Here is a 25,926-nt window from a genome sequence, read left to right on the forward strand (position 1 = left end):
CGCATAATCTACACGGTGCCCACGAAGTCTGGTCGCATAATCTACACGGTGCCCACGAAGTCTGGCCGCATAATCTACACGGTGCCCACGAAGTCTGGCCGCATAATCTACACGGTGCCCACGAAGTCTGGTCGCATAATCTACACGGTGCCCACGAAGTCTGGCCGCATAATCTACACGGTGCCCACGAAGTCTGGTCGCATAATCTACACGGTGCCCACGAAGTCTGGCCGCATAATCTACACGGTGCCCACGAAGTCTGGTCGCATAATCTACACGGTGCCCACGAAGTCTGGCCGCATAATCTACACGGTGCCCACGAAGTCTGGCCGCATAATCTACACGGTGCCCACGAAGTCTGGCCGCATAATCTACACGGTGCCCACGAAGTCTGGCCGCATAATCTACACGGTGCCCACGAAGTCTGGCCGCATAATCTACACGGTGCCCACGAAGTCTGGCCGCATAATCTACACGGTGCCCACGAAGTCTGGCCGCATAATCTACACGGTGCCCACGAAGTCTGGCCGCATAATCTACACGGTGCCCACGAAGTCTGGTCGCATAATCTACACGGTGCCCACGAAGTCTGGCCGCATAATCTACACGGTGCCCACGAAGTCTGGCCGCATAATCTACACGGTGCCCACGAAGTCTGGCCGCATAATCTACACGGTGCCCACGAAGTCTGGCCGCATAATCTACACGGTGCCCACGAAGTCTGGCCGCATAATCTACACGGTGCCCACGAAGTCTGGCCGCATAATCTACACGGTGCCCACGAAGTCTGGCCGCATAATCTACACGGTGCCCACGAAGTCTGGCCGCATAATCTACACGGTGCCCACGAAGTCTGGCCGCATAATCTACACGGTGCCCACGAAGTCTGGCCGCATAATCTACACGGTGCCCACGAAGTCTGGCCGCATAATCTACACGGTGCCCACGAAGTCTGGCCGCATAATCTACACGGTGCCCACGAAGTCTGGCCGCATAATCTACACTGTGCCCACGAAGTCTGGCCGCATAATCTACACGGTGCCCACGAAGTCTGGCCGCATAATCTACACGGTGCCCACGAAGTCTGGCCGCATAATCTACACGGTGCCCACGAAGTCTGGCCGCATAATCTACACGGTGCCCACGAAGTCTGGCCGCATAATCTACACGGTGCCCACGAAGTCTGGCCGCATAATCTACACGGTGCCCACGAAGTCTGGCCGCATAATCTACACGGTGCCCACGAAGTCTGGCTGCATAATGTAGCCACTTTGTGAACACCCTGTATATATACTCAGAGAGTCAAAATAATGAAAAGAATATTCTCTTGTCCTAGCCCTAGTCATCACTTATCAATGCCCAGAGGCCACTCGAGGATAAGGGTTAATGAGTGTACAGTAGTATCATAGTAATCGTTAGTGTAAATTTGGTAAATTGGATTACTTAAGAACTTGTTTATGTTGGAATTGGAACCAACCATATTGTAGTCAGCTGGAAAGCAGGGAAACGGAAGAGAGTTCCACAGGCGTGCAGTTCTTAGAAAGAAGCTTTGTTCATGGAATCTACATTTAGGTTAAGGGATAAAGAAAGAATGAGGGATATTATTGATACTAGTTTCAGCTAGACAAGTGTTTTCATGAAAGTTTGGAGAGTGGAAAGCATGGATTGGAGCTCAGATGAGCACTTGTCATAAAAATAATGATAAAGCAGAGACAGGCTCGTAACGTCTCTTCTGTGGGAAAGAGGTTGCAGAGAATAGAAAGGGGCATCTCCTATTAGGCTACAAAGTCTATTTTAAACTCTTAGTATCTTAGTAAGGAAATTTAGCTTCCAGATTGCTTTCACTTCGATCCAACTCATGTTTTGCTGATACACACATTAAGTTCACTCTATATAATTTTACTTTCTACCTTTACTTCCATGGTAGATAAACTCATGAACATTTTTTAGACAAGACTCATAGAAGATATTTCAAGGTTAGTTCAAGAGAAAAATCATAATTTTTGTTTATAAATTGTTTTTGTCTTCAAGTTAACGAGTTGATTTTATGTGATATTTAATCAAACACAATGAACAAGTACAGAGAAAAGATAATTAAAAACAAGAGTGGATTAAGCGATAGCAGAGCGACCCGACGAAATGTGAATATAACAATCAAGATGAAGATGATAGCCAGAGCTCCTCATATCAGAAACGTAAGCTGTTATTTAACTGCAAACACTGAAGAATCTAAAATAATTCAGCTGTTTTGATAGATGTCCATAGTCAGTATTTATCAAATGATTTTTGTTTAGAGTTATTGTGCAGAAATAAGAAATCAACATTATTACTTTCTAAAAAATTTTTTTAAATTTTAGATATTCATTCAGGGCAACACTGATCGAGACTATAACTTTATTGGTGTTTGTTTTGTAGGTTTTTTTTTTAACTTTTAGCTGGACATACAAACATTTCTATAATCGATTCTTTATAACCATTGTAAAATAACATCAAAATATGATGGAAATTTAATCTTTTCATTTTGGTTTTAAAAGCAAGCAGGGCTTGGATATTAAGAAATAATGCATATAAAGTACTACTATATGTCAAGACATGAGATACTGGTATTCATAGAAGCCTTTGTATCTGGAGAAAAAAATAAGTGTATATTATTTTCGATGAAAATGTTATAATATCTATCTAGAGAAATTTGAGCGTATATAAAATTTGTGGTTGATGTATAAGATTTAGCGTCTTAATGAAACCCTGCATCCGAATTTTGTTGAATCTAAAAGAGACTGTATAATTATGAACAAAATGTGAGAAAAAGATTGCAAAGGTTAAATATAATGATAATTTAGAATAAAATAGAGGCAAGAGATTTGAGGTTTGTGCTTTATTTTTGAGAAAAAGATATTTAAGATTTAATTTCAAAAACTTCTGAATAATGAAAATTTACATAAATAGGACTTAATTTCAAGACATTAATATCAATGTTACTTTTGTTCATGATTTCTTGTAAGATTATTATTTTAATATTAATTACATGTTTGCTTCACTGTATTTTTTTATTTTAATACTTATTATTTAATTAAAATTATTATTAAAAAATAATTTATTTAAAATTTGTATACAATATTTCCAGTTACACATGACTCGTTCTCCTGGCAACTAAAATCGTCTGTGATGGTCTGACATATGATATAATTTCATTAAAATAGGAAAGGCAGTTTGTCACTATAGCTCCTTTAGGTTAAAAGAAATTTGAGATTGCTTCCATTGTCTTCCCAGACAACTTTATCCTATAAATTTCATATAAATAGAATATATTTCAAGTTTTAAGAGTGTCATGATCTAATACACTCCTCAGAGATTTGGGAACATATCCATTGCCTTCTCTAGTAAATTTTACATAGAATACACTTGGAGATCTTATGAAGATTCTCTAACCTTCCTTTCTATAGGGGGAACACATGAGCACAAGATAGGTATACATGATTGAACCCATACATTGTGCCCATTTACTCTGAAAAATATTTTGGTAGCATTAAACTGAATGAACCATGCTCATACCTGAGTACAAAGAATATTTTTGTTAAAATGCACTACCTTTAACTATCTAGAACCGTCTGTAACATTTTCACTATAAAATTACAATTACCCAGAGTAACATGTATAGGTTAAAGATGTACTTTACAGTATTTAAATGTTTTTATTCTGCAGATTGTCTTGAAATAATGTAGTCCATCTTAATCTAATGATTATTAATAATCAATTGGGATGCACCATTATATCAGTAATTTTTAATCTAAATGAAAATTGGGTAAGAATACTCGAATAGAAAACTTTCATTTTTTTCAAAGTAAAAAAAAAATGTACATTTCTAAACATGAGAAGGATGTTGTAGTTCGCTTGGAGCATTGTGTGTAGTGTGAAAGTTGTTTGAAGGCTATATCAATGCAGTTTGTGTGAAAACACTATACACGGGTTAGTATATAAAAGAATAATGACAATATTAGAAGGAATTTTACATTATTATTATTGAAAATTCCTTCTAATATTGTCATATTCTTTTATATACTAACTCATGTTTACTGTGGTTCCCATAAACCGCATTGATACAGCTTTCAAACTCATTTCTAGACATATCGTCACAAAATAAATACAACATACAGAAACAAACATACATATATAGTCCTGTCGGTACACTTTCATAAATGAGTGCTAAAGGCAACTAGCAAGACTTTTTCTAGAAAAGGAGTTAGTAATAGCTTGGAGGATGGTTTTTTGAGACCAAACAGATACTATACTTGGATGATAGTGCAAGGTATGAATAAAATGCTGTATGGCAGTTGCTTGCAAACTGAAATTTGTATTTTTTTAAATCAATGATTTTATTTCTTGAAGTTTATCTGTGTTCATGTATCTTAAAAATAACTTCCAATTTTGGTTGTTGCAGTTATTTCATTTAAAATTTTAAAATCTGCATCCTATTTGAAACTTGTTAATTTTATATTTTGATTTATTTTTATTTAGATTTAACGAAAACCATGGATTAAGCGTGATAAGTGGACAAAAAATGACTAAAGTATCGTTTGGAAGTTCAAAATCTGTAATAAAATTCAGTAAGTTAATTTTGATCATTCTCTTATTTCAATGTTTTTATCAGAATAATAAAATAAATGTTCAATAATTATATTAGCTTATTCAATGCAAAACTAAAAAAAAATGCCATTTAAAAATGTTTTTTTAAAAAGTTATCTTTATCAAATATCTTGTGTTTAATCTAACCCACCTCAAAATCAATCTCTATAAAAATATATTAAAGCATTTTGTGTGTTTTGCATATATATTAGCAACCTTTGTCTCTCTTAAAAAGATGCAAATCACAAAACACTATTTTTAAAAATTTCATCTGATTTGCTGTGTCGAACATGAAATTGAATTAAAATACACGTTTATAGCCTTCGGGCTAATGTGTTATATCTATTTTGTCTAATAATATTCTGGGGCCTGCATTTGCAGCAGACATTGATAGAATGGAAATATGTCAACAACTCCTATAAAGGTTTTAGAAATAGACTCCCATAACCGGACTTATTCTGAAACTACATTAGCAACAGTATATAGATAAGTGTGTCTCAGTTTGAATAAAGATGGTACAGTAATATTTTAGTGAAATATTGTCATTGTACAAAAATAACAAGATTCGATTTTGTAAGCTGCGTTCAATCCCCAAAGAGTGGCGCAACCCTTACTCTTACCTCATGAACCTGCATGATGGCTTGTACAGTATTTAAAGATATATTCTGAAACTGCATTAAGTAGAGTACATAGATAAGTATGTTTTCGTTTGAACAAAGCTGGTACAATAATATGTTGAGGAGTTACTTTTAACACTGGATATGCATAATACAGAAGCATTTTTAAGTACAGCAACAATATGCAACAGATGGAGGGTAAAACTTCAGAATTTCCATGGGGTCCACTAATTTTTGTAACTAATTTTATTGTTTTCAATTTAAATTTAAAAGCGTTTTTATAGTCTAATTCCTCAATTTGAAGAAATTAGCTTTATTGAAATTTGCATTTGAATTCTTTAATTTTTTTTATCCTTTATGATGAATTTTTTGTGATTTCATATTTTAAAACTTTAAGGTTAGGTTAGCAATCTATATTGAAATCATGTTTTTGATACTTTTAATTGAATTGAAGTAATAAAAATCAAGAGAGCTATATGCTCAGTCCGTTAAATCCAAAGTAGCTGAGCAGCGGCTTGGTTCCCACCAGTTTTGGCAAATAGCAAACAGGATCCTGAACAGAAGTTTGCGTTCTATCCCAACCATCATCAATGGACCTGAGGTCATCTCGTCAGCATCAGACAAAGCCAAACTATTTGCTAAGAACTTTGCAGCTAATTCTACCCTATAGGACCAAGGCCATCAACTCCCCGCATTTCCTCCAGTAATAGACAACATGCTCTGCAACATACAAATATATGTGCGTGAGGTCGTCAAGCTAATTAAGAACCTTGATTCCAGTAAAGCAACTGGCCCTGACGGCATTCAAATTTTAGTGTTGAAAAAGCTTCAACCAGAACTTGCCCCCATACTTACAAAACTGTTTAAGCGTTGTCTTAAGGAAAATTGCTTCCCAACACCCCGGAAAACCTCATCGGTATGCCCTGTATTTAAGAATTCAGGTGACAGGTCATCTCCCTCTCAGTACAAACCAATAAGTCTCCTGTGTGTCATGAGGAAGTTGCTGGAATCCATATTAAATAAAGAAGTAGTCAAGCACCTCAGCAGAAATAACCTTCTTAGTGAGATGCAATATGGTTTCCATTCTGATAGATCTACAGCAGATGTGCTAATGGTTATATCTCATAGGATTAGTGAATCTCTTGACAAAGGCTTCCTTTCTAGGGCAATTGCTCTTGACATATCAAAGGGCTTCGATAAGGTATGGCATAAGAGTCTACTTCACAAGATTTCCAGCTACGGTATAACTGGAAATGTTTTCTCAATCATTAAATCATTTCTCTCCGATAGGCTCATAAGAGTAGTGGTAGATGGACAAAAATCGGAGGCCTGCAATATAAATGCTGGAGTCCCTCAGGGGTCAATCCTGGGCCCAACTCTCTTCCTGATCTACATCAATGACCTCCCTAAACACATACTTAAATCATTCGTTGACATCTATGCTGATGACATGACCATCTACGGCAACACATCAAAGGCTGTAAATGACAAAGTTCTCTCTGATTCTCTCTCCTCTGATCTCGAGTGCGTGGTTCAGTGGGGGAAGACGTGGCTGGTTACCTTTAATGCATCCAAAACCAAACTCCTATCCTTACATCATCAACGGTCTGATCCCCATCTGGCATCAATTGTGATGGATGGCTCTCGTCTGGGTGAGGCCCCGTGTTTTGACAAGCTTCTGGGTTTGACCTTTACTCCTGATCTGAAATGGAACACATACATCAAGTCTGTTGCCAAGTTCGCTGGATAGATGGTGGGATCCTTCTACCGCTCCAGAAGATATCTCACTAATGATGCAATTCTCTATCTATATAAAAGCCAAGTACGTTCAAGGATGGAATACTGTTGCCATATCTGGGCAGGAGCTGCTAAAAATAGCCTATCCTGCCTTGACAGAGTACAAAATAGACTTTGTGGCTTAGTGGGGGATGCCCTTTTCTCTACCCTGCAACCTCTCTCCCACAGAAGAGACGTTATGAGCCTATCCTTGTTTTATCGTTATTTCCATGGCAAGTGCTCGTCTGAACTCCAATCTCTGGTCCCCCCTCGCCAATCTTTCACGAAAAACACCCGTCTAGCTGAATCCACTGTGAAAAGTTTCCCCCACTCTTTATCTGTGCCTAAATCAAAACGTGGATTCCATGGACAAAGCTTCTTTCTTAGAACTGCACGCCTGTGGAACTCTGTTCCGTCTGCCTGCTTCCCACCGGACTACAATTTGGATGTCTTCAAGTCCAACGTTAACAAATTCCTAATGAACTGCCCCCTTAAGTAAACACTTCATCAAATCTCCACACTAACGTAATGTACTTGCAATAACCCTTATCCCTGAGTGGCTTCCGGGCCTTGATAAGTGGTGATCACTGTGTAAAAAAAAAAAAAAAAAAAAAAAAGTGCTCATCTGAGCTCCAATCTCTGGTCCCCCCTCGCAAATCTTTCACGAAAAACACCCGTTTAGCTAAAACCACTGTCAGTAATTTTCCCCACTCTTTATCTGTGCCTAAATCTAAACATAGATTCCATGAAGGAAGCTTCTTTTTTAGAAGTGCACGCCTGTGGAACTCTCTTCCATTTGCCTGTTTCCCACCTGACTACAACTTGGATGTCTTCAAATCAAACATAAACAAGTTTCTGATGAACCGCCCCCTTAAGTAAGATACTTTATCAGATCTCCATTACTAATGATTACTACGATATTGTCCCATTGATTACTGTACACGCAATAACCCTTATCCCCGAGTGACCTCTGGGCCTTGATAAGTGGTGACTTGTAAACAAAAAAAAAGAAAAAATTTGAATGTTATTAATGAAGATGATGGCTAACCAACTGGATGAAAGAATTTGATTTACTCCTATAATATTCATCTTGTTTTAATTCATTAAATGAATAATTATAAAATTACATTATATTTTGTTTGTATATATAGAACTAATGAATAATATTTTTTAAAGTGCACCAACATAGATGTGGTATTAATATTCCATTTCTGGGAGAATGATGGTTTTCTAGAGATATAGGATACTGACAGATGTGATAAGTTTTCTTCACTGGTAGACAGAACCTAACTTCTTTGCAGCAGACTTGTCAACATCTATGTATTTCAATTCATATGGCCTGAGAACATCAGGCTGAGAATTTTGAACATGTTGGAAGAGTACTATTGGTCATGACAATCGGTGTTTAGAAAAGTTTCTTGTAAATTGAAAAGAACTTTGTGTTTTAGTATTAAACTAGCCTGGGTGTTTGGAGGTGTGTGTTGAGTAAAAAAAAAAAGGTGGTACTAGGCAGGCGAGCAGGCAGGCAGGCTGGCAGGCAATCTTGAACCTTAGTGTATCTTGTCGAACTCTGGAATTTGGACAAACCATGTCTGAAGTTACATCGACCGAAATGTTATAAAAATGGCACTAAAGATGAAAACAGTAGACCAAAGATTACAGAAATCTTATAAAGAAAGTCAGAAGAGATTACTGATTTTCTTGAGAGACCTATTTTCTTCTGTTATGTCCAAGAAATACGATGGAATGGTAAATCTGGCAGAGTGATTGTGCAAGAGAATGCAAGATATCAGCTGTTTTGGTTTGAAAAGGAGAAAGGAACAGATGTTGTTAGTATTTTTATTGCAGAGAAATCGGTAGATGAACTGATTAAAGTTAATTGTATACATGATTGAATACTACTGATGGAAGTTGATTAGTCAGAAAATTCATTCACCACAATGTGGTCTGAGTAAAGGTGTAAAAGATATTTTATGACAGGCCTATTACAGTAACGAATAAGGTTGACGGAGAAAATGGATATGATGATAGGAATGCAGAAGGACAAAATCTCTTAGAATTATGCTTTGCCAGGAGATGAGACACACGTTTATGTGTGATTTTAAGAAGCCAGCACACTAGAATAAGTGCACTCAGACTTACAAAAAAATGTCTGAGCAAACATGGCATTTCCTGGTAGGGGTGCCTCGGGTACTTACTAATAAACTAATGCCTTCTTAGAGGGAAAGTAAAGTGTGGGAAGATGGACATTTTAGGACTTTATGGAACTGACAGTAACAAAGTCACTGTGAGCAGCAGTCTTGCAACAGAAATGCTGGCTGCAAATATTTTTTTTTTTTAAGAAAGGTGAAAGCTATTTCATTACGTATCAATCAGGAAAAGGAAAGACTTCAGTTATCATCTGTTGGTAAGGGAAAAGGACAGAAAACTCTAGAATTATATGAAAGTAATACTGTCCGATATTAGCAGGGTAATGTCGAAAAGTGTTCTAGTTGACTATTATTATTATAATCATTATTAATGTTTGTAAAAATAAAATGTCAGAAAATGTTATCATAGCGAAGTAAATATTTAAAATAAAATTGTTAATGTTAAGATGTTTTAATAGAAAGGAATGTTAGTTTTCATAACTAGCACAAACAAAATTTGTTAACTTGGTGAAAAAGAATGTTAGAACATAAGCTTGGAATTACACATATCAGTTAGTCAAGAATTGGGAGTTAGAGCAGACCCAGTTGGTAGTCAGATAGAGAAAGATGGTCATTGACTGTAATGGTTCCAAATATGGGAAAATGTCAATAGTAAAAGTCTTGCAGCTTTCCAATGGGGAGAAACATCTGAAATAAAGTTGCTGTAAATACCACGTAGGGTTCAGGTCATACGAATCTTTGTTTGCAGTTTTTCTGACGATCCATTAAATCAAGATCAACCCAAGATGGACCAGGTATGTTTTCTTATTGACCAATGTAAAACCCCAGAGACTGTTATTTGTCTCTTAATGTTATAATTGTTATAGCACTAGACGATCAGTAGGTATATTCATATGTAGACGATCAAATATATCAATGTGTAAATAATATACACTCATTTATATAAGCCCCCCCCCCCCCCGACAATACCTTTGAGTGATAAACGTGGATTTGAGAATTAGACGGATTAATAAAGATTTTATCATAGAGAGTTTAGTTTGAAAGTCAATTTCTTAAAGTAACCCAACACATGCCAGCATATAAAACAGATGTATAATCGAATCCAATGATGGTATACATGGCATGAATATTTTTAAATATCTTGTAGAAGTATTTGCTCTTTAGAATTCGTACAATAAGCGAATAAATGGTGGATATGTTTAAACTTATCTTCTGTGAGGGCTGAATTAACTATGAATGACCTGTTGTTTGAGAGAAGAGTTGATAAACCAATTTTCGACAAAGTTTCCTATGATTTGACTTTAGTTACTCACTCTTAGTCTTGACTGATTCATAATTCATAGTTGTATAAAATGTAGTTCCTTTCTGACCAGCTTAGGTTTACTTTGAGTAAGGTGAATGGGGAGGGTCACACAATGGAAGATATATAATGGGAACGAGTTGGCACAGATCTACTTCTCTTATGATTTTAATGATAACCTTGTTGACAATTTCAATCTTCACTGACAACATGACTTCTTAATAATTTATACAAACTGATTATTCTATGCAAAATCATACATTTTTCTTTTACTCCAGTTTCTTTGCACACACACACACACATTTTTTTAATGTTCTGGTCGGATATATTTCTGGCCCAATTTAAAGATCAACAGTAAACTACACATTTCCTCTAACAGGGTAATTCTATGTCAAATAATCCCGACCATATAACCCACATCTCTTAAATTTTCTTCAAACTTTCTCCAGTTGTTGGTATCATAAAAACAAGACAATCCTGAAAATTTGAGTTTGTAACTCCAAGCAGTTTTCAAAATATTAAAATTTTTAAGATTTTAGGTATGTTGTGAAAAGTTGTGAAATTGAGATATTAAAAAGTTACATTTTTGTGGATAAAATGAATTCTAGAATATCTAGAATGTTAAATATTGATGCGGGCAAGCCTTTTTTGCATGAGAAATTTTAAAAAAAATTGCACTTAAAAAAATCAACTGTTTTTGAATGATTCTACATGTTTTCCTTAATATAAGTATAGAACTACCAATCTTCAAAAAAGTATGCAACGCTATTAGAAAATGGAAATTTTCTTTTGTTTTTTTGTGTATTCTACACAGTTTGAATTTTCTCTCATCCCAAAATGAAGTCTTGTGTTTTGTGCATTAGCTTACAATTTAACTTGGAAACGACTCAAAATGTTTAGTTTATATGATACTAACAACTGGGGAATGTTTGAAGAAAATCGGAGTCTTCTGTCAATAATTTTGTGTACATTTTTACAGGTCTTTCCACTTCAGTAGTTCCATGTCTAGAATCTCAGAGTCCCACATCACTAACCTCATTTTTTCTTCCGTAGAAATGTCTGGCATATCGTGTTCTTCTTTCTCTTATTACTGGGCGACCAACTATACAGATGGCTAGGTTGGGTGTATTTTTCAGTTTAAATTTAACACTACCCAGAGCATTCTAGTATAAGTTCTATCGAACTAACTTTCAAATTTTTTACTGAGAGTCCATGCTGGTAAACCATTAAGCAGCACCGTCTCCACTACAGCTCTAAAAATGCTTTTCTTGATATGTTCCGAGAGGGCAGATTTCCATATAGCTTTCAGTCAATTATGTGCAGCCCAAGCTTTGGCTATTCTGACGTGGACGTCTTTTTCAATGGATGCAATGTGGCTGCCAAGAAGTAGATGTCATCTACTTGTTTGAATGGTGTTCTGTCTAGTGTTTAAATTGGGTCGGTTTGGTGGAAGGACATATATTCTGTTTTAGTTGTGTTCGTATGCAGTCCAATCATGACAACTGACTCTTCCAGGATATGTAGCAACTTTTGTGCATTAGATTTGTCATCATCAACTAACAGAGCAAGATCATCAACATAATCGACATTGGTAACCTTCTTTGCTGGATATCATCTGCTTCTTGCTGGAGACCATGTTAGGCCATATTTCCCATATTGATCAACAGTGTTTCAGTACATAATTGAGACAGATCACAAATAAGATTGGAGCCAGACAAATACAATATAAGTATTACGTAAAAACACATTTCCAGTTAATGAATCCGTAAATAGTATAATTTATTAGAAGGAATTGAAATTTTCTAATCTCATTATCACTAATTTTAACTGTAACAAGAATTGAATAGTGCAAATGCCAATTTTGTTTTAGATGACTGTATCGCCATGATGCACAAACGGTTCAATGGACACATTTATCTACCTCTCCTCGAGAATAGTGTGAGAATAGTTCTCATTTATTTATTATTTAGTTAATATTTAGCATTTGAGACAGTCTTATTTTAACCCTTATCCTTGAGTGGCCTCTCGGCCTTGATAAGTGGTGACGCCTATGTAAAAAAAAAAAGTCTAAAATATATGTTCATTCAGCTGTGTGCATATTGTGCTAATACAATTGAAAATAAATACTGAATTTGAAAAGTGTTTTTTGAAAACACTTAATGCTCAACATTTGAACAATATTTATATTCTTTGGATTCTTTCATACATTCTCTTGAAATAGAAAAAAAATGAACAACTTTAAAAATCCAATAAAAATAATCACTTTTCTATGATCAATCTTGAAATGTTTCTTTTATTATATTTATCTCTAAATATTTATTTGTATTGTCGTTATAGATGTAAACTTGTTTTCTCAAGATAGAATCTTTAAAAAGCCAACATATACAATTCTTTGGGGATTTTATTATCCGCATATTGCAATTTTTCATGGCAAATGAGGTAATTGAATGCTATTTATAATCTATTCTTTACCTTCTTGAATTTCTAGTAACACTTTAGTTCCCCTGTTTCTGAGCTCTGTGTATTTCTGGATATATATCTGTTGTTTTTGGTTGCTATTTGTGCATCCAACCCTTTATATCTGGTGTATTGTTTTTCCAGGCCAAAGCACAGAAGACATAACTCTTAGCTAAATGCTGTTCCCAAGTGATGCTCCTCAACAAATGTTCGGCTCGATTAGAAACAACAGCCAATCAAACAAACTGGCTGCAAGACTTATATTATGGTTGCTTTGTCTCTTTGTTACTCAAATGAGATTATTTAGATATTCATCAATTTTCTCCTAAGCTGTCAATATTTTTATAGAGCATATTATTTCAAATACTTATTGTGCAAAAGCTAGGGCCAACTTCACAATTAAGAATTAAATCAATTTTGAATAACTTAAAAATCATTGCAGATTGTAATTAAATGTTAGTAACAATTTGTGTTCCAAAAGTAATGGTTGAATATTTACCACATACTAGCTTATTCAACTCGGCATTGCCCGGTAGTATCCTTCATAAGTTTTTTTTACCAAATGATTAATGTTTTTAAATGTATTGGACGTCTTCACAAATTACTTTTGAACCTGTTCTCTTTATCTCTTACATTTATAAATGACTAGTAAAATACCCATCCCAGGACAAGTATAAGCAATAAATATAACGTGTTTTAAATTTTTATGTTTTTTTTTTGTTTGTTTGTTGGTTCGTTGGAGGTATGGTTTGGTTCAGTGACACCTTCCCAAATGGTAAAGTTTACATTAAATAAATAATATGCTCATGTTATTCGCCCTGTTACCTAGATTATATATTCCATAATTCATAAGATCAATAAATTAGGATTTTATCAAGCACATACATATTGTTGACACTCCCATGTGTGCACCAATCCTTTTAAAAATGTATTCAGACAACTCAAAATTTTGTGTAGAGCAATTATATAAGTTTGTATTTTAATGTTAAACAACGTTTATTACATTTTAGTACAACAAAGTGATTATAAAACTAGTGCTGTGTAGTTTGTTTTAAAAAATAAGATATGTCTAGTAAAATAATTAGCTGTACACAATGAGAAATAACTTTTTATTTAAAATTAAAATTATTTCTATTGACAAAAAACAGTTAATAGAAAGATTATTTTCTTTGAAACTTGGAAAATATTCTGACATTAACAAAACTATGAACATTTTTATATATATTTGAGATGGTCTTAGAACAACAAAGCTTTGTCTTTATTCTTAGCAGTTTATACTAAATCTAGATACTATGTTTTGTCATAGTAGTGAATAATTTCACAAAACAAGAAAACATTTTCCAATTTTCATCCCCACTAACTTATACAGGATTTTAAAAGTAATTTTGATATGAGGATATAAAATTCTTTTCTTTCATTACTATTTAAAGTCTTTAAGAGCAATAAAGTACAAGAGAACTGCTTCTTTGTTGGTTTGAGAGCTGGAAACTATGGAAGACTTGAAAGTACTGAAATATTGGAAAAATGACCTGTATCATGATGATTTTTGTTGGATTAAAACATTTGGCAACCCACCCAATGCTCTATGAATACTTTGAGGGCCTGGAAATGTAAACTGGGAAATTTTGATAGAGATATGGAATCAGTGGCTAGCATGAAGGATCATAGCAGGCATTTTGACTATGTTTGCACGCAAAATTTGTTGAAGTTGCAAAATAAAATGTGGTGAGAGAGAGAGATGAGTGTCATAGTGGCAAATATGAAGAAAATGTTGAATAAGGATATTTGCTACTTTTCATGCAAGAGTTGCAGGGGTAAATTACACATCATCAAGGCTCAAAAAAGCTTCCTGATGAAAGTCAAGAAATTCTTCTATAAGGTCAAATAGTCCAGCCAGGATGCATTGTTTCTCTTCAGAACCAATTGCACAGGACTCAGAACAACATTTGGTTAGCCTACAGTCTGCATGAAGTCATGTGCTCATAACGACCAAATTTCCTCAAACTATGATGGTCTTTTCTAGTGAAAACCATGTCATACTGCCCCACATCTTCAAAAAGGAAATGAATTCAGATGGCTATATTCAGTTGATGTTCACTGTTATCAAGCACTGGGTGAAGAGTGTGGTTGTTTAAGAACTACCACAGCATCAGTAGGCCTAACATCTAGTTCCCCAACTTGACTGATTGCAACTCCATTGGCCATCATGTATGGGTTGCAGTTGAGAAAGACACGAACCATATCATAACACCAAGGACCAGATGATTGCCATGATCAAAACTGTTGTTTAAGCATCTCTTGAAAGTTTACTTGTGAATAATACATGCTCCAGATTCAGATCTCATTTGTTGTCCATGCTGGAGGTTTATGTTGATTTCTTCAAGTGATCTGTATCTAACAAAAGATTCTCTGAGAAACACATTTTGACTTTTGAGACTACATCAACGTTTTGACCAATGTAACCTTCAACTTTCTTTGGGTGTATCTTGGTGAACTTGGGAAATTGCACAGAATTTAAATGTAACTCTTTATTAAATTCATTGGCATAGCATGCTCTTGTTCCATTAACTATGACTGGGTAGAAGTCGTAAGTAATTCACAATTGTATTAATATCGCTCTTGCTGAAAAATAAACTTTCAACCTCCTGAAGATTGCCACTTAAAACTGAAATTATCCATTATGCCATGGGTCCTTGTCCAGTTGGACAAGATGCACTTTAAGAAAGTTGGAGGTTACATCGGCTGAAACTTTGTGAGTATAACATTCAAGATAAAAACAGTAGTCCAAATAATCTAAATAATACAAGTGAAAGATTCATTATTTATTAAAGGTAACTTAAAAAATGTAGAAATCTATCTCATTACCTAGTTAAGTAATGCTCTTTGCCCAAGAGATTTTATGAAAAATGCAACATGGCATCCCATGATCCACTAGATACAAAAATCAACCAACCAGAAATAAAAATAAACAATATAGCACATACTATTAACTGTGTATATACGCAAAATATAAATGCACTAATTCTTTTTATTTTTAGTATTGCATAGAAAATATTAATGTGTCCTGATGCCAAAGTTAGATTCCAAACACAATATAAATTATTTAAAAGTTTTGCTATCATTGTTTCCTTTTAATAAATTTTTCTTTTATGTCAATATAATCAAAGAGATTCTGTTACAGGAACTCGAAACCATCTTTCTGAAGAAAACTACAAACAATAAAAATTAAATAATAAAATGTATATTTTATCTGTTTAATTTTGGCACTTATCATGCATATCTTTTGACAAAATTTATCCTTCACACTGTTATAAGGACCGATGTGCATTTTGCACTTATTTGTATATCTACATTAATATATGTCTTATCACACGAACGTTAGTAAGTATGACCCCCACCCCACATACACACAGAAAAAAAATAAAAAGAAAAAGAAACTGATAAACAAAAACATTTCAAGTATTTAGAAGGAAGAAAGCAAATAGTACAAACTGAACCTTGGACTGACTTTCAGTAGCCTCATAACTCTCATTCTTATTTTGTCCTTTAATCTCTGAAAAAGGGGGAAGTATTGCTGTTTTATTGGTTGGAATATATCCATGTAACACTTATTGTTGGCTATTTTTTTTTTTTACCTTGAAGTAGTATTTTTAGCTATCAATCGTTGTTTGGAGTGATTTCCATTAAAAGATAGCAGATATGACCTAAAATAAATTTAGAAAAAAATCCTTTACTCTATTTCTGTAATGAGGTGTTTCTATTTTATTTTTTTCTACACTGATTGATACGTTTTTCTTTTTTAAAATTTTTTTATTTGTTTTTAACTTCACCGATTGAGACGTTTTATGAGAATATGAACAATAGCAAAGCATAAGTTTGTTTTCATCATTTTTTAATGCAGATTGTACACTGATTCTCATAGGCTTTGTATGATATCAAATATAGTATAGATACACGGAACGTAGCATTAAATTGAGAAAATTTTGATCAGATTGAAAAATCGAGTGAATATAATTCATCTTTAACAGAAGAATATTAAATAATAATTTTAATTTGTTTATGGAAATGATAAAATCATAGCTTTATTTTATTCCTATTTTTAAATCAAACAACAAAGATTTGAGTTTTCTTGTTCGACAAAGCATTTAATTAATCCTTACCAAATTTTTGCTTTCAGAAAATTGCATCTTTCAAACATTTCTGGAGCATGCTAATAGGATCATTTATTAAAGATTCTAGATTTATAATCTCTATATTTGGTTAATTACAAAACTTTGCAAGATTTTTTTTTTCTTTTGCCTAATGTCCACATTGATTTTAATGTATTCTGATTGCATGATATAAAGGTCATGTTTTTAATCTCAAAATATCAAATGATAGTTAAAAACCAAGGATTAATTTTTAGAACATTATTGATTTATCTATCAGATATGTACATTTTGTAGAAATGCTCATTCATACATGTCTTTACTCACTTGTGTAGATTAATACCCGGAGCAGTCCTATGGAAACTAAAGGTTTGAGAATAAATCTTACCAAGATGATGATCAGTGGCTGTAGTGTTGGAAATTCCCCAGAAAGAAGAAAGTTCTGTTTTCTCAGTTTGTGGGAAAGGAGTTGGATGCATTGGGGGCAGGGGGGGGGGGGGCTGATATTTATAAACATTAAGTGCACAGGAAGTGCAATGGAATTATTGATTGAGAAAGGATAACTAATTTCTGTACAAGAAGTGTAAGACAATGGAGATGAATGAGAACTTGGGCGGTCGGGTTTCGATCCTGGCTTGAGGTCATTACTTGTCTAGCCGCACTGACGAGCTGTGAAACAGCGGAAACAGTACTGTATGTGGATGACTACATATATATAAGTGAGATAAGTCACAGATTAAAGATCAAGTGAAAAATCCTGTCAGATATTACATTGAAGTAATACTTTCAGGGTGATCCTAGCCAAAAAATATATATTTAAAAATATAGCAATATATAAGTTTAATGGTTAAAGTTAAATTCTGAAAATCAAAATATAAACACATATATTCGAGTTAAGAATTTATTGTTTGACACAAGGAATATATAGAATGAAGTTATGTTAATTTCCTTAATCCATGGATTTTCAATAATGGCTCATATCATCAGAGGAAATGAAAATGTTCAGCTGTGAATAAACACATATTTTGCTTTTCAGCACATATATTGAAAATGTTATCTGAATGGTGAATAATAGCTATATGAAAAGAAATTTCATACAACCTGGGCAGTTCATTATCGGAGTGAATTCAATATTTTTCGGGGTATTACTCCCAGGTCGGAGGAATAGTGGTCCAGGGGAATGTTTCTATGTTCCATACTGTTATTCCGAAGGGTATATGAAACGGTCATTTTTGTCGGTGATTTAAAGATGTTTTGGTAGATGAGATCCAAAATCCTAGTGGGTGTGGAGACTGTATCAAATATTGAATCAATGTTCCATTCCATAGCATATATTTCCGTCGGTGATGAAATTTGTATGTTGAGTCATATATGCATATCTCGGGTACGAGAGTCTTCGAAAATTAGCAGGCCTGGATTGATAAATGCTCGGAGAGATGCTTTTTCCATTCAATGTGTTAGATGTTTCTAATATGGGTTGATTTTCTGGTTTTCTGAGGGTCTGTTTACTTGTTGAGAATGAGTGAAGAAAGTCATTTAGAGGAGAAAAGGAAGAGGGTAGGGTAGAGAGGATGAGGAGGGAAGGATGAGGAGGTTATGTTTGTGCAGCAGGCATGTGTGTATTAGAATTCTTTCAGGGAGGGATTTATATGTTAGGCATTGGTCATTGCGCTGACCTCTTAATTGTTGGGTTCAAATGGGGAGGATATATTCTGTGATTTTTTTTTTTTTTTTTTTGATGGGAGTGGGGATGGGAGGGAGGTGGATATGTTATTTTTAGGCGCTATGGGAGGTGGGTGAATAAGTGAGGTGAAAATGGAGACAAGAATCTAGAATTTTGAATTGCTTGGGGGATTTATTATTTAAGTGAGTTAAAAGGTGGGTCTGATTGTGAAATGGATAAGTGTACAAGGACGGTATAGATAACGTTTAATTTAAATTAATTTAATTTGGGGGAGTTGCTCGTTGGTTAGAGTTTTAATTTTGATGGGAGGGGTTGTTGAGTTTTTATTATTATGAGAGTTTATTTAAAAGTAATCTGATTTGCTGAGATGTAGTCTGGTTTAATTAAATTTATTTAAAACGTATATATTTCTGTTTAGAGGCGATTTATGGATAAATGGGTTCTACTATTCGTTCGATTGGAGTCAGTGTTGGACTAAAGGTTTTATATACTCGAGTTTAATTAGCTATTCTTAGAGTGGGGGTGATTTGATGTGCATGTAGAGTTGAGTGCAAGATGGTCTAAATATATATATATATATGAATGTTGAAACTATTGGGGGTTGTTCAGTATTTCCTTGATGATATTATTGGAGTACAGGGAGGAGCGTAATTTAACTTAAGAGTAGATACATTAAGTTGAAACTTGTCTTTACAAGCCAGTATAGCATTACCACTGTTCAGAAAGGCAAGAGTTTATCAGGTATGTGTACAGTGTTATTATGTATGGAGGTGAAAGCCAGTTAGTGAAGATTAAAGACATGCGTTGCATGGAGAGAAATAATGAGAATGATGTGAACATATGTATGAAAGATAATTTCTAAAAGCTGTCCAAAACAAGCCAGCATGTAAAATGTGTGTTAAATTGGATATGATGATAATGTTTAGCATTGTAAACATATTTAGAGAAACTATAGATAAGATATTATTTATTGAAAAAAGTACCAATTCCTTTTCTTATATGGTTACCTGCAATGGTTAAAATGATTATATAGATTTGATATGATTCAAAAGGACTCTAAAATTCTCTCCAGCTTCAGATGTTTAAGGTTATTCAGACAAGCAGAGTATATTATTATAATAAATGATTAGAATAGATTAATAGAAAAATACAGTTAACTAAACAAAATAAATATTTAATTTTTAGAAATAAATTGGTGGGAATTATCCTGTTAAGACACAACAAATAATGTCCCAATTTTTGTTGTTCACTATTTACAAAACTGTTATTGGGTTTCAACCTCATGTCACTCACAATGATAAAGTTTCCTTAATTATTACAAAAAACACTAAAGCATAAGGAGCTACTGTGATAGGAGCCATATTTGTAGAGAGCAATCTGAGTAGAGAGTTAGGCAGCAAGATATATTTTCCCATTACATTAAAATGTCTGTGTATTGCTAAGGTCAAGGATAAAGAGAGGAGTGAGGGAAATCTAAAAGTAAGTAGTCCAAAGTAAGAAGCTGTTACAGTAGAAAATCATCTGGCATCTAAAGGGGTGAGATTTTGCTGCTAGTTGGGTAGGTTGGAACTAGTTACACCGAAGAGGTACAAGTAATGTAAATTTATTGGAGCACATACTATGAAAGTACTTGTGAAATAAGCACACTGTAGTGATGTGACAGGTGTTAAATCTTTAGCATGCAGCACTTATTAGATTAAAGATTCTTTTTGGCACCCTTTACAAGAGTCTAGTAGTTGACATGCCAGCCTATACTTCATGTGAATGGTGGTATTATTGAGAAATAGGATATTGGCAGGTGTTAGAAGTTTTCTAGCCCAGTAGAGAGAGCCTACCATATTTGTAGCAGACTTAATAGTATCTTTTATGTATTTATTCCAATTCAAGTTTTGAAAAAAAAAAAAAAAAAGGCTAAGGCACTAGTGCATATGCAGAACTTTAAGTCTGCATTTGTGAAAGCAATTGCATAGATAACTAGAATGAATTCATAAAACTATTCTACCGTGGGTTCATTGATTCTCATGATCTGTTGGTATTTTGATAATAGACAAATCATGGCAGTTACGAGTAAGAAAAAAAAATGGTGCTGATATTGACCTCTTTTCTTTTTATTAGTCAGTTATAAATATCAGTAGATCATCCTGCTGGGTTTTATGATCTTGTTCACTTCAAAACATCTTGCTATCCTGACATATATAACTGACATTAATGAGTAAAACACAAGCCCTCCTACCTGCACACACAGAAAAAGAAAAAATGGTGAGCTCCAAATAGAAATTGCTGTTATAATAGTTACATATAAGAGTAATTACAGAAAAATGTTTTATGACATCTTTTTGGTGGTGGGTGGGGGATTTCGCTTGAATACTGCATCAAAATTTTTCCATTTTAATGTGATTACTTTGAATAATTCAACAGTTTGCTGAAAAATACTTATTTTTCATTTTATGGTTATCTACTGTAAATCTTTAAAGCTTCATTTTTTTTTTTATTTATTTATTTTTTTAAATTCAATTTTCACTCCAAACTAGGCACAGTGCCACTTTGAAGCAGGGGGCTACTATTAAGGACTTAATTAGTGGGGTCATTATGAAGGGAGATGAGTAGAAAGATGTTTGTTAACATTATACTTGAACTTCTGCATATCATTGCAGTTGGGAAAGCAGAATCCCGGAAGGGAGTTCCAAAGACCCGCAGTTCTGGGGAAGAAACTATTGGAGTAAAAGGCTTTCTTGCATCTAGGGATCTCTACTATAAAGGGATGAGACTTAGTAGCTTGTCGGGTTTGTCGGGGGTAGTTACGTCGGGGAGGTACAAGTGTTTGCAGTTCGTCAGAGCATTCACCATTAAAGTATTTGTAGAACAGGCAGAGGGATGCAACATCTCGTCGATGGGACAGAGGCTGAAGCCTAGATGACAGTTCAGGACCTATCAGGTTGGCGACTCTCTTTTGAACCCTGTCCAGGAGCGAGAGACAAGCAGCAGATGCACCAGCCCAGATGTGACAACAGTACTCCATACATGGGCGAATGGTTGCCTTATAGAGGTATAGGATACTGTCAGGCGTAAGTAGTTTTCTAGCACGGTAGAGGGAGCCAACCTTCCTTGCAGCAGCCTTGGCAATGCTCTCAATGTATCTATTCCAGTTCATATTCCCTGTAAACGTTAGGCCGAGGAGTTTAAAAGAAGTACTTTCAGGCAATGTGTTCTTGGCCATTGCTATTGGTGGTAGAGAAGGTTTCTTGTAGTTATTGAAGGAAACAAGCTTAGTCTTAGCAGCATTGAATATGACCAACCATTTTTGTCCCCATTCCACTACGGATTGGAGGTCATCCTCTAGTGTTTCTGCCATTTCCTTGGATATGTGTCCATTTGTTTTCCCCTCATATCTGTTATAGAGAGTGGTGTCATATCAGGGAGGTCATTTATGAATATCAGGAATAATAGAGGTCCAAGGATAGACCCCTGAGGTACTCCCGCATTTATGTCATATTGTTTGGATTTACGACCGTCGAGGACAACTTTGATTTTTCTATTACTTAAGAAGGATTTAATTACATTATGAATTCTTCCAGTGATTCCATATGATCTAATTTTCCTTAGAAGACCATCGTGCCATACCCTGTCAAAAGCCTTAGATATATTAAGGGCCACTGCTCTACCCTCCCCTGTTTTGTCTAATGAACGGTATATACGTTCAGAAACTACAGTTAAGATATCTGCTGTTGAACGGGCTTGCCTGAATCTATATTGTTTGTCACTCAGGAGTTTAGCAGCTGTTAGGTGCTGGACTAGGGCTTGATTAACTAAGGACTCAAATATTTTGGCAAAAAGCGGGAGGAGGCTAATGGGGTGATAATTTAGTGGGTCAGTTCTTTCACCAGAATTCTTAAAGACTGGTACCACAGAGGCGGTTTTCCAGCAGTCGGGAAAACAAGATTCGTTAAGGCATTTATTGTAAAGTTTGGAGAGAACTGGAGCAACCTCGGCAGAGCATTTTTTTAATAGCACAGCTTTTGTATTATTTGAATCATTTGAACAACTGTTCTCAACTTGGATGTTATTCTCACAATCATTTCATCAATGTAACATTCAGCCTTCTTCGCATGTCTTGTCAATCTCGGGAATCTGTATGGAATTTCAAACTGAACCCTTTATTTAATTTCTATCGTTCCTTCATTTAATTTCTCTCGTTCCTTTATTTAATTTCTCTTTTTTAAAATTTTCTTCCTTTGAAGATTTAACGTTGGGTATGGGTGAACCAAACCAGCTGCCAACATTGCCATGCTTTTTATTGAAACCAGCCGAAAGATCTTTCTAGTATCCTCATTGTTCCCTTAAGTGCAATTGTCTAGATCTCTTTTGCACTTGGTTCACTAAGAATATTAGTTATGTAGGACTTCAGGTTCTTCTTCATAAGCCCTGTGGCACCTATAATAACTGGTATGATTGATATCTTCCTAAGATTCCAGTTTCTTTTCATATCATACATGAGACCTTGATATTTGGTCTGTTTCTCTCTTTCAGCTCTGTTCAGACCTCCATCATTCGGGACACTCACTTCAACCAAGGTTGCCACTCTCTCTGTCTTAAGTAATTTTTACTTTTAGTATCACATGTACTGAACTTAAAAAGTTCAGTCCAAAATTCCATGCAGATTTTTTAGTTTGTCAGAAACATTCTTGAGGCTTGACAAGAATTACCTGAGGTTAGTTAGGTCAAAACATTATAGGAATAACATTGAAGATGAGAACAATAGTCCAAATAATCCAAGTTATCAATCCTCATCTCAAATCACTTACTTAGATTAGTGATAATTAGGGCTAGGACTACAGCATATTCTTTTCATTGTTTTGACTCTTGAGTGTGTATTTCTTCATATCTTATATGATGTGGTTTTCGGTTGATTAACTGTGTCTAACATATACTCGAGAGTTAAAACAATGAAAAAAATATTCTGTTGTCATAGCCCTACTAATAATATGCATAGAACTGAAGATTTCATTGTTTTGTGATGACATTGTAGAAGATTTATATTTATATATTTGGAAATTATTGAATCTGAGTAATTGAAATAAGTCATGATATATTGATTTTGTTTCTAAAATGCAAAAAATAAAACAAACAACAAAAAACATGTATCATGATCAATATATACTTTTATTAATTCATATACTACAATATTAAAACAGTTAAAAACATGTTATTAGCCTTATTTAATATGTTATGCTAATGTTTAAAACGTTGAACAGTTTATGTAATTTGTATGCATCCATAGTGTTAATTACATTTTATTTTATGGTTACTTTATCTAGTAGATATTTTCATGACTATAATAGTTCATTTGATTTTTACTGTAATAATTATAACTCTAGGAGTCCATTAATAAAATAATTAGTTTGAAATAGTTTTTACTGTTATTTGTTCAGTACAATTTTTAATTTTATTAAAACTAGAAATAATGTTCTGAATTTTTTTAGATAAGGGCTGATTGTTTATATGACTTGTATTGATCAGACTATTCTCATTTTGAGTGTTATTTATATAACAAACTTGTCAACCAATTTTTTTCTCCCAAATTCGAAACAATGACCATAAAATATAGACTAACTCACAGAAATACGAAAATATCTACGGAGCTACTTGTCTCCTTTCTTTACCAGACAACAGCTGATATGTCTGATGAAGGCCAAAGGAGAATCTGACCGAAATGTTGCACTCATAGCGCTTAAGATGAGGACAATAGTCTGATCAATACAAGCAATATAGAATTAATATTACAAATACATTAATTTATATGAATTAATTATGTCATGCCAAAGCTATAATTATTTTGTTAAGGTAATGTTTTAAGCTCTATTTTTAAGAAAATCTAAATAAGTTAGTTAGTAGAACTTTAGACTTAAGAGCTCAACGTTTTGCTTCTGATTCCCAATCATAGCATCTGCTTTATTTGTCGGGAATTTATTATTTACTATAAATGAAATGTTTTCCATTTCTAAAAGTAGTGTAGTTCTCTGATATTTCGAAATTATACAAATTCCGGAATGTATTGTTTGAAAAAATTTTGACTGACAGATTGACAAACAGACAAAATCTCTATTTATATAAGATTTAAAACTTAAATTTTACTTTGTATTGGATCAAAAGAGTTTTCTTTATATTACGGTTATTAATTATCAAGACCAAGAGATAAGTGAGCGAGTATAAGGGCTAATGAAAGTACAAAGATTTTATTTGATGGTATAAACTGTGTTTACTTTACTTTTTGGGATGGTCCATGACATTGTATTTGAAGGTGACTAAGTTATAATAAGCAAGCAAACACTACCCTAATAATGTGTTTCACAGATGAGAAGTCCTTGCAAAGAAGCTTTGTTCATGAAAAGTAGAGTTCTTATTGGGAATGTCTTACAAGAAGGAACAAAATATTGGAGCTCTGTTGAGCACTTTTTAAAATCAAATTATATAAAAATCCCTTTTAATCAAATTTAACATTTAGTCCTGTTCAATACTTCAATTTTTTTTTTTTGGGGGGGGGGTAGGGGATCATAAATACAGAAAGTCTGAGAAGAATGTATTCTCTATTTGACATAAACTCTTACTAGACCCATGTACACCAGGGGAAAAAAAAATCACATTTTCCATGAATGGCTCTTTCTTATTTTTCAATGGTAAATAAAAAAATATAGGGTTTCATTTTCATTTAATAATAACACATAACATTTTCAAACAAGCAATTTTTTAAATCACTAAATTAAAAACCAGTTACACTTCCCGCTGCCCTCCATGGCCCGGGCGACAAGATCAAAGTGTAGTATCTGTTCCGACAGATGCTGCAGGCAGGGACCATATGTGGGGTTACCCCCACATATCAGACCTAAATAGAAAAGAAGCTTACCTATTTTCTGTTGTTCTTGGCCTTTGGGTCGGGATCAAAGTGTAGTATCTAGTATCTGTTCTGCAGATGCTGCACTTAAGATAATTTGTACCAGTCAAGGGAGGGGAAACCCTCTATACTGGGATAATTATTATTTTTTGGTAACCAGAGTGCCCCCATTTTGCCTACTTTTAGTGGAGCTGGTTTTTACCTCACATTAAAATGCCTTGCGCCTAATTTGCTTTGGTGGGGTAGCAAATAAATACATTGTCAGTGTGGTTCTTTGTAAAA

General features: G+C 34.4%; 1 protein-coding gene across 1 annotated transcript in view; it reads left to right on the forward strand.

Annotated features, from left to right (window-relative positions):
- LOC145259709 (meiotic recombination protein SPO11-like) overlaps nt 1-25,926 on the forward strand; it is a 1,082,117-nt gene that overhangs the window by 75,924 nt on the left and 980,267 nt on the right. Inside the window, exon 3 of the mRNA XM_080117391.1 lies at nt 4,516-4,604. Within this exon, the coding sequence (XP_079973517.1) occupies nt 4,516-4,604 (89 nt within the window). The remainder of the gene's footprint in view (nt 1-4,515; nt 4,605-25,926) is intronic.

The sequence above is a fragment of the Euprymna scolopes genome, chromosome 3 (assembly GCF_053919585.1).
Source record: "Euprymna scolopes isolate OS-2025 chromosome 3, ASM5391958v1, whole genome shotgun sequence".
NCBI classification, from domain to species: domain Eukaryota; kingdom Metazoa; phylum Mollusca; class Cephalopoda; order Sepiida; family Sepiolidae; genus Euprymna; species Euprymna scolopes.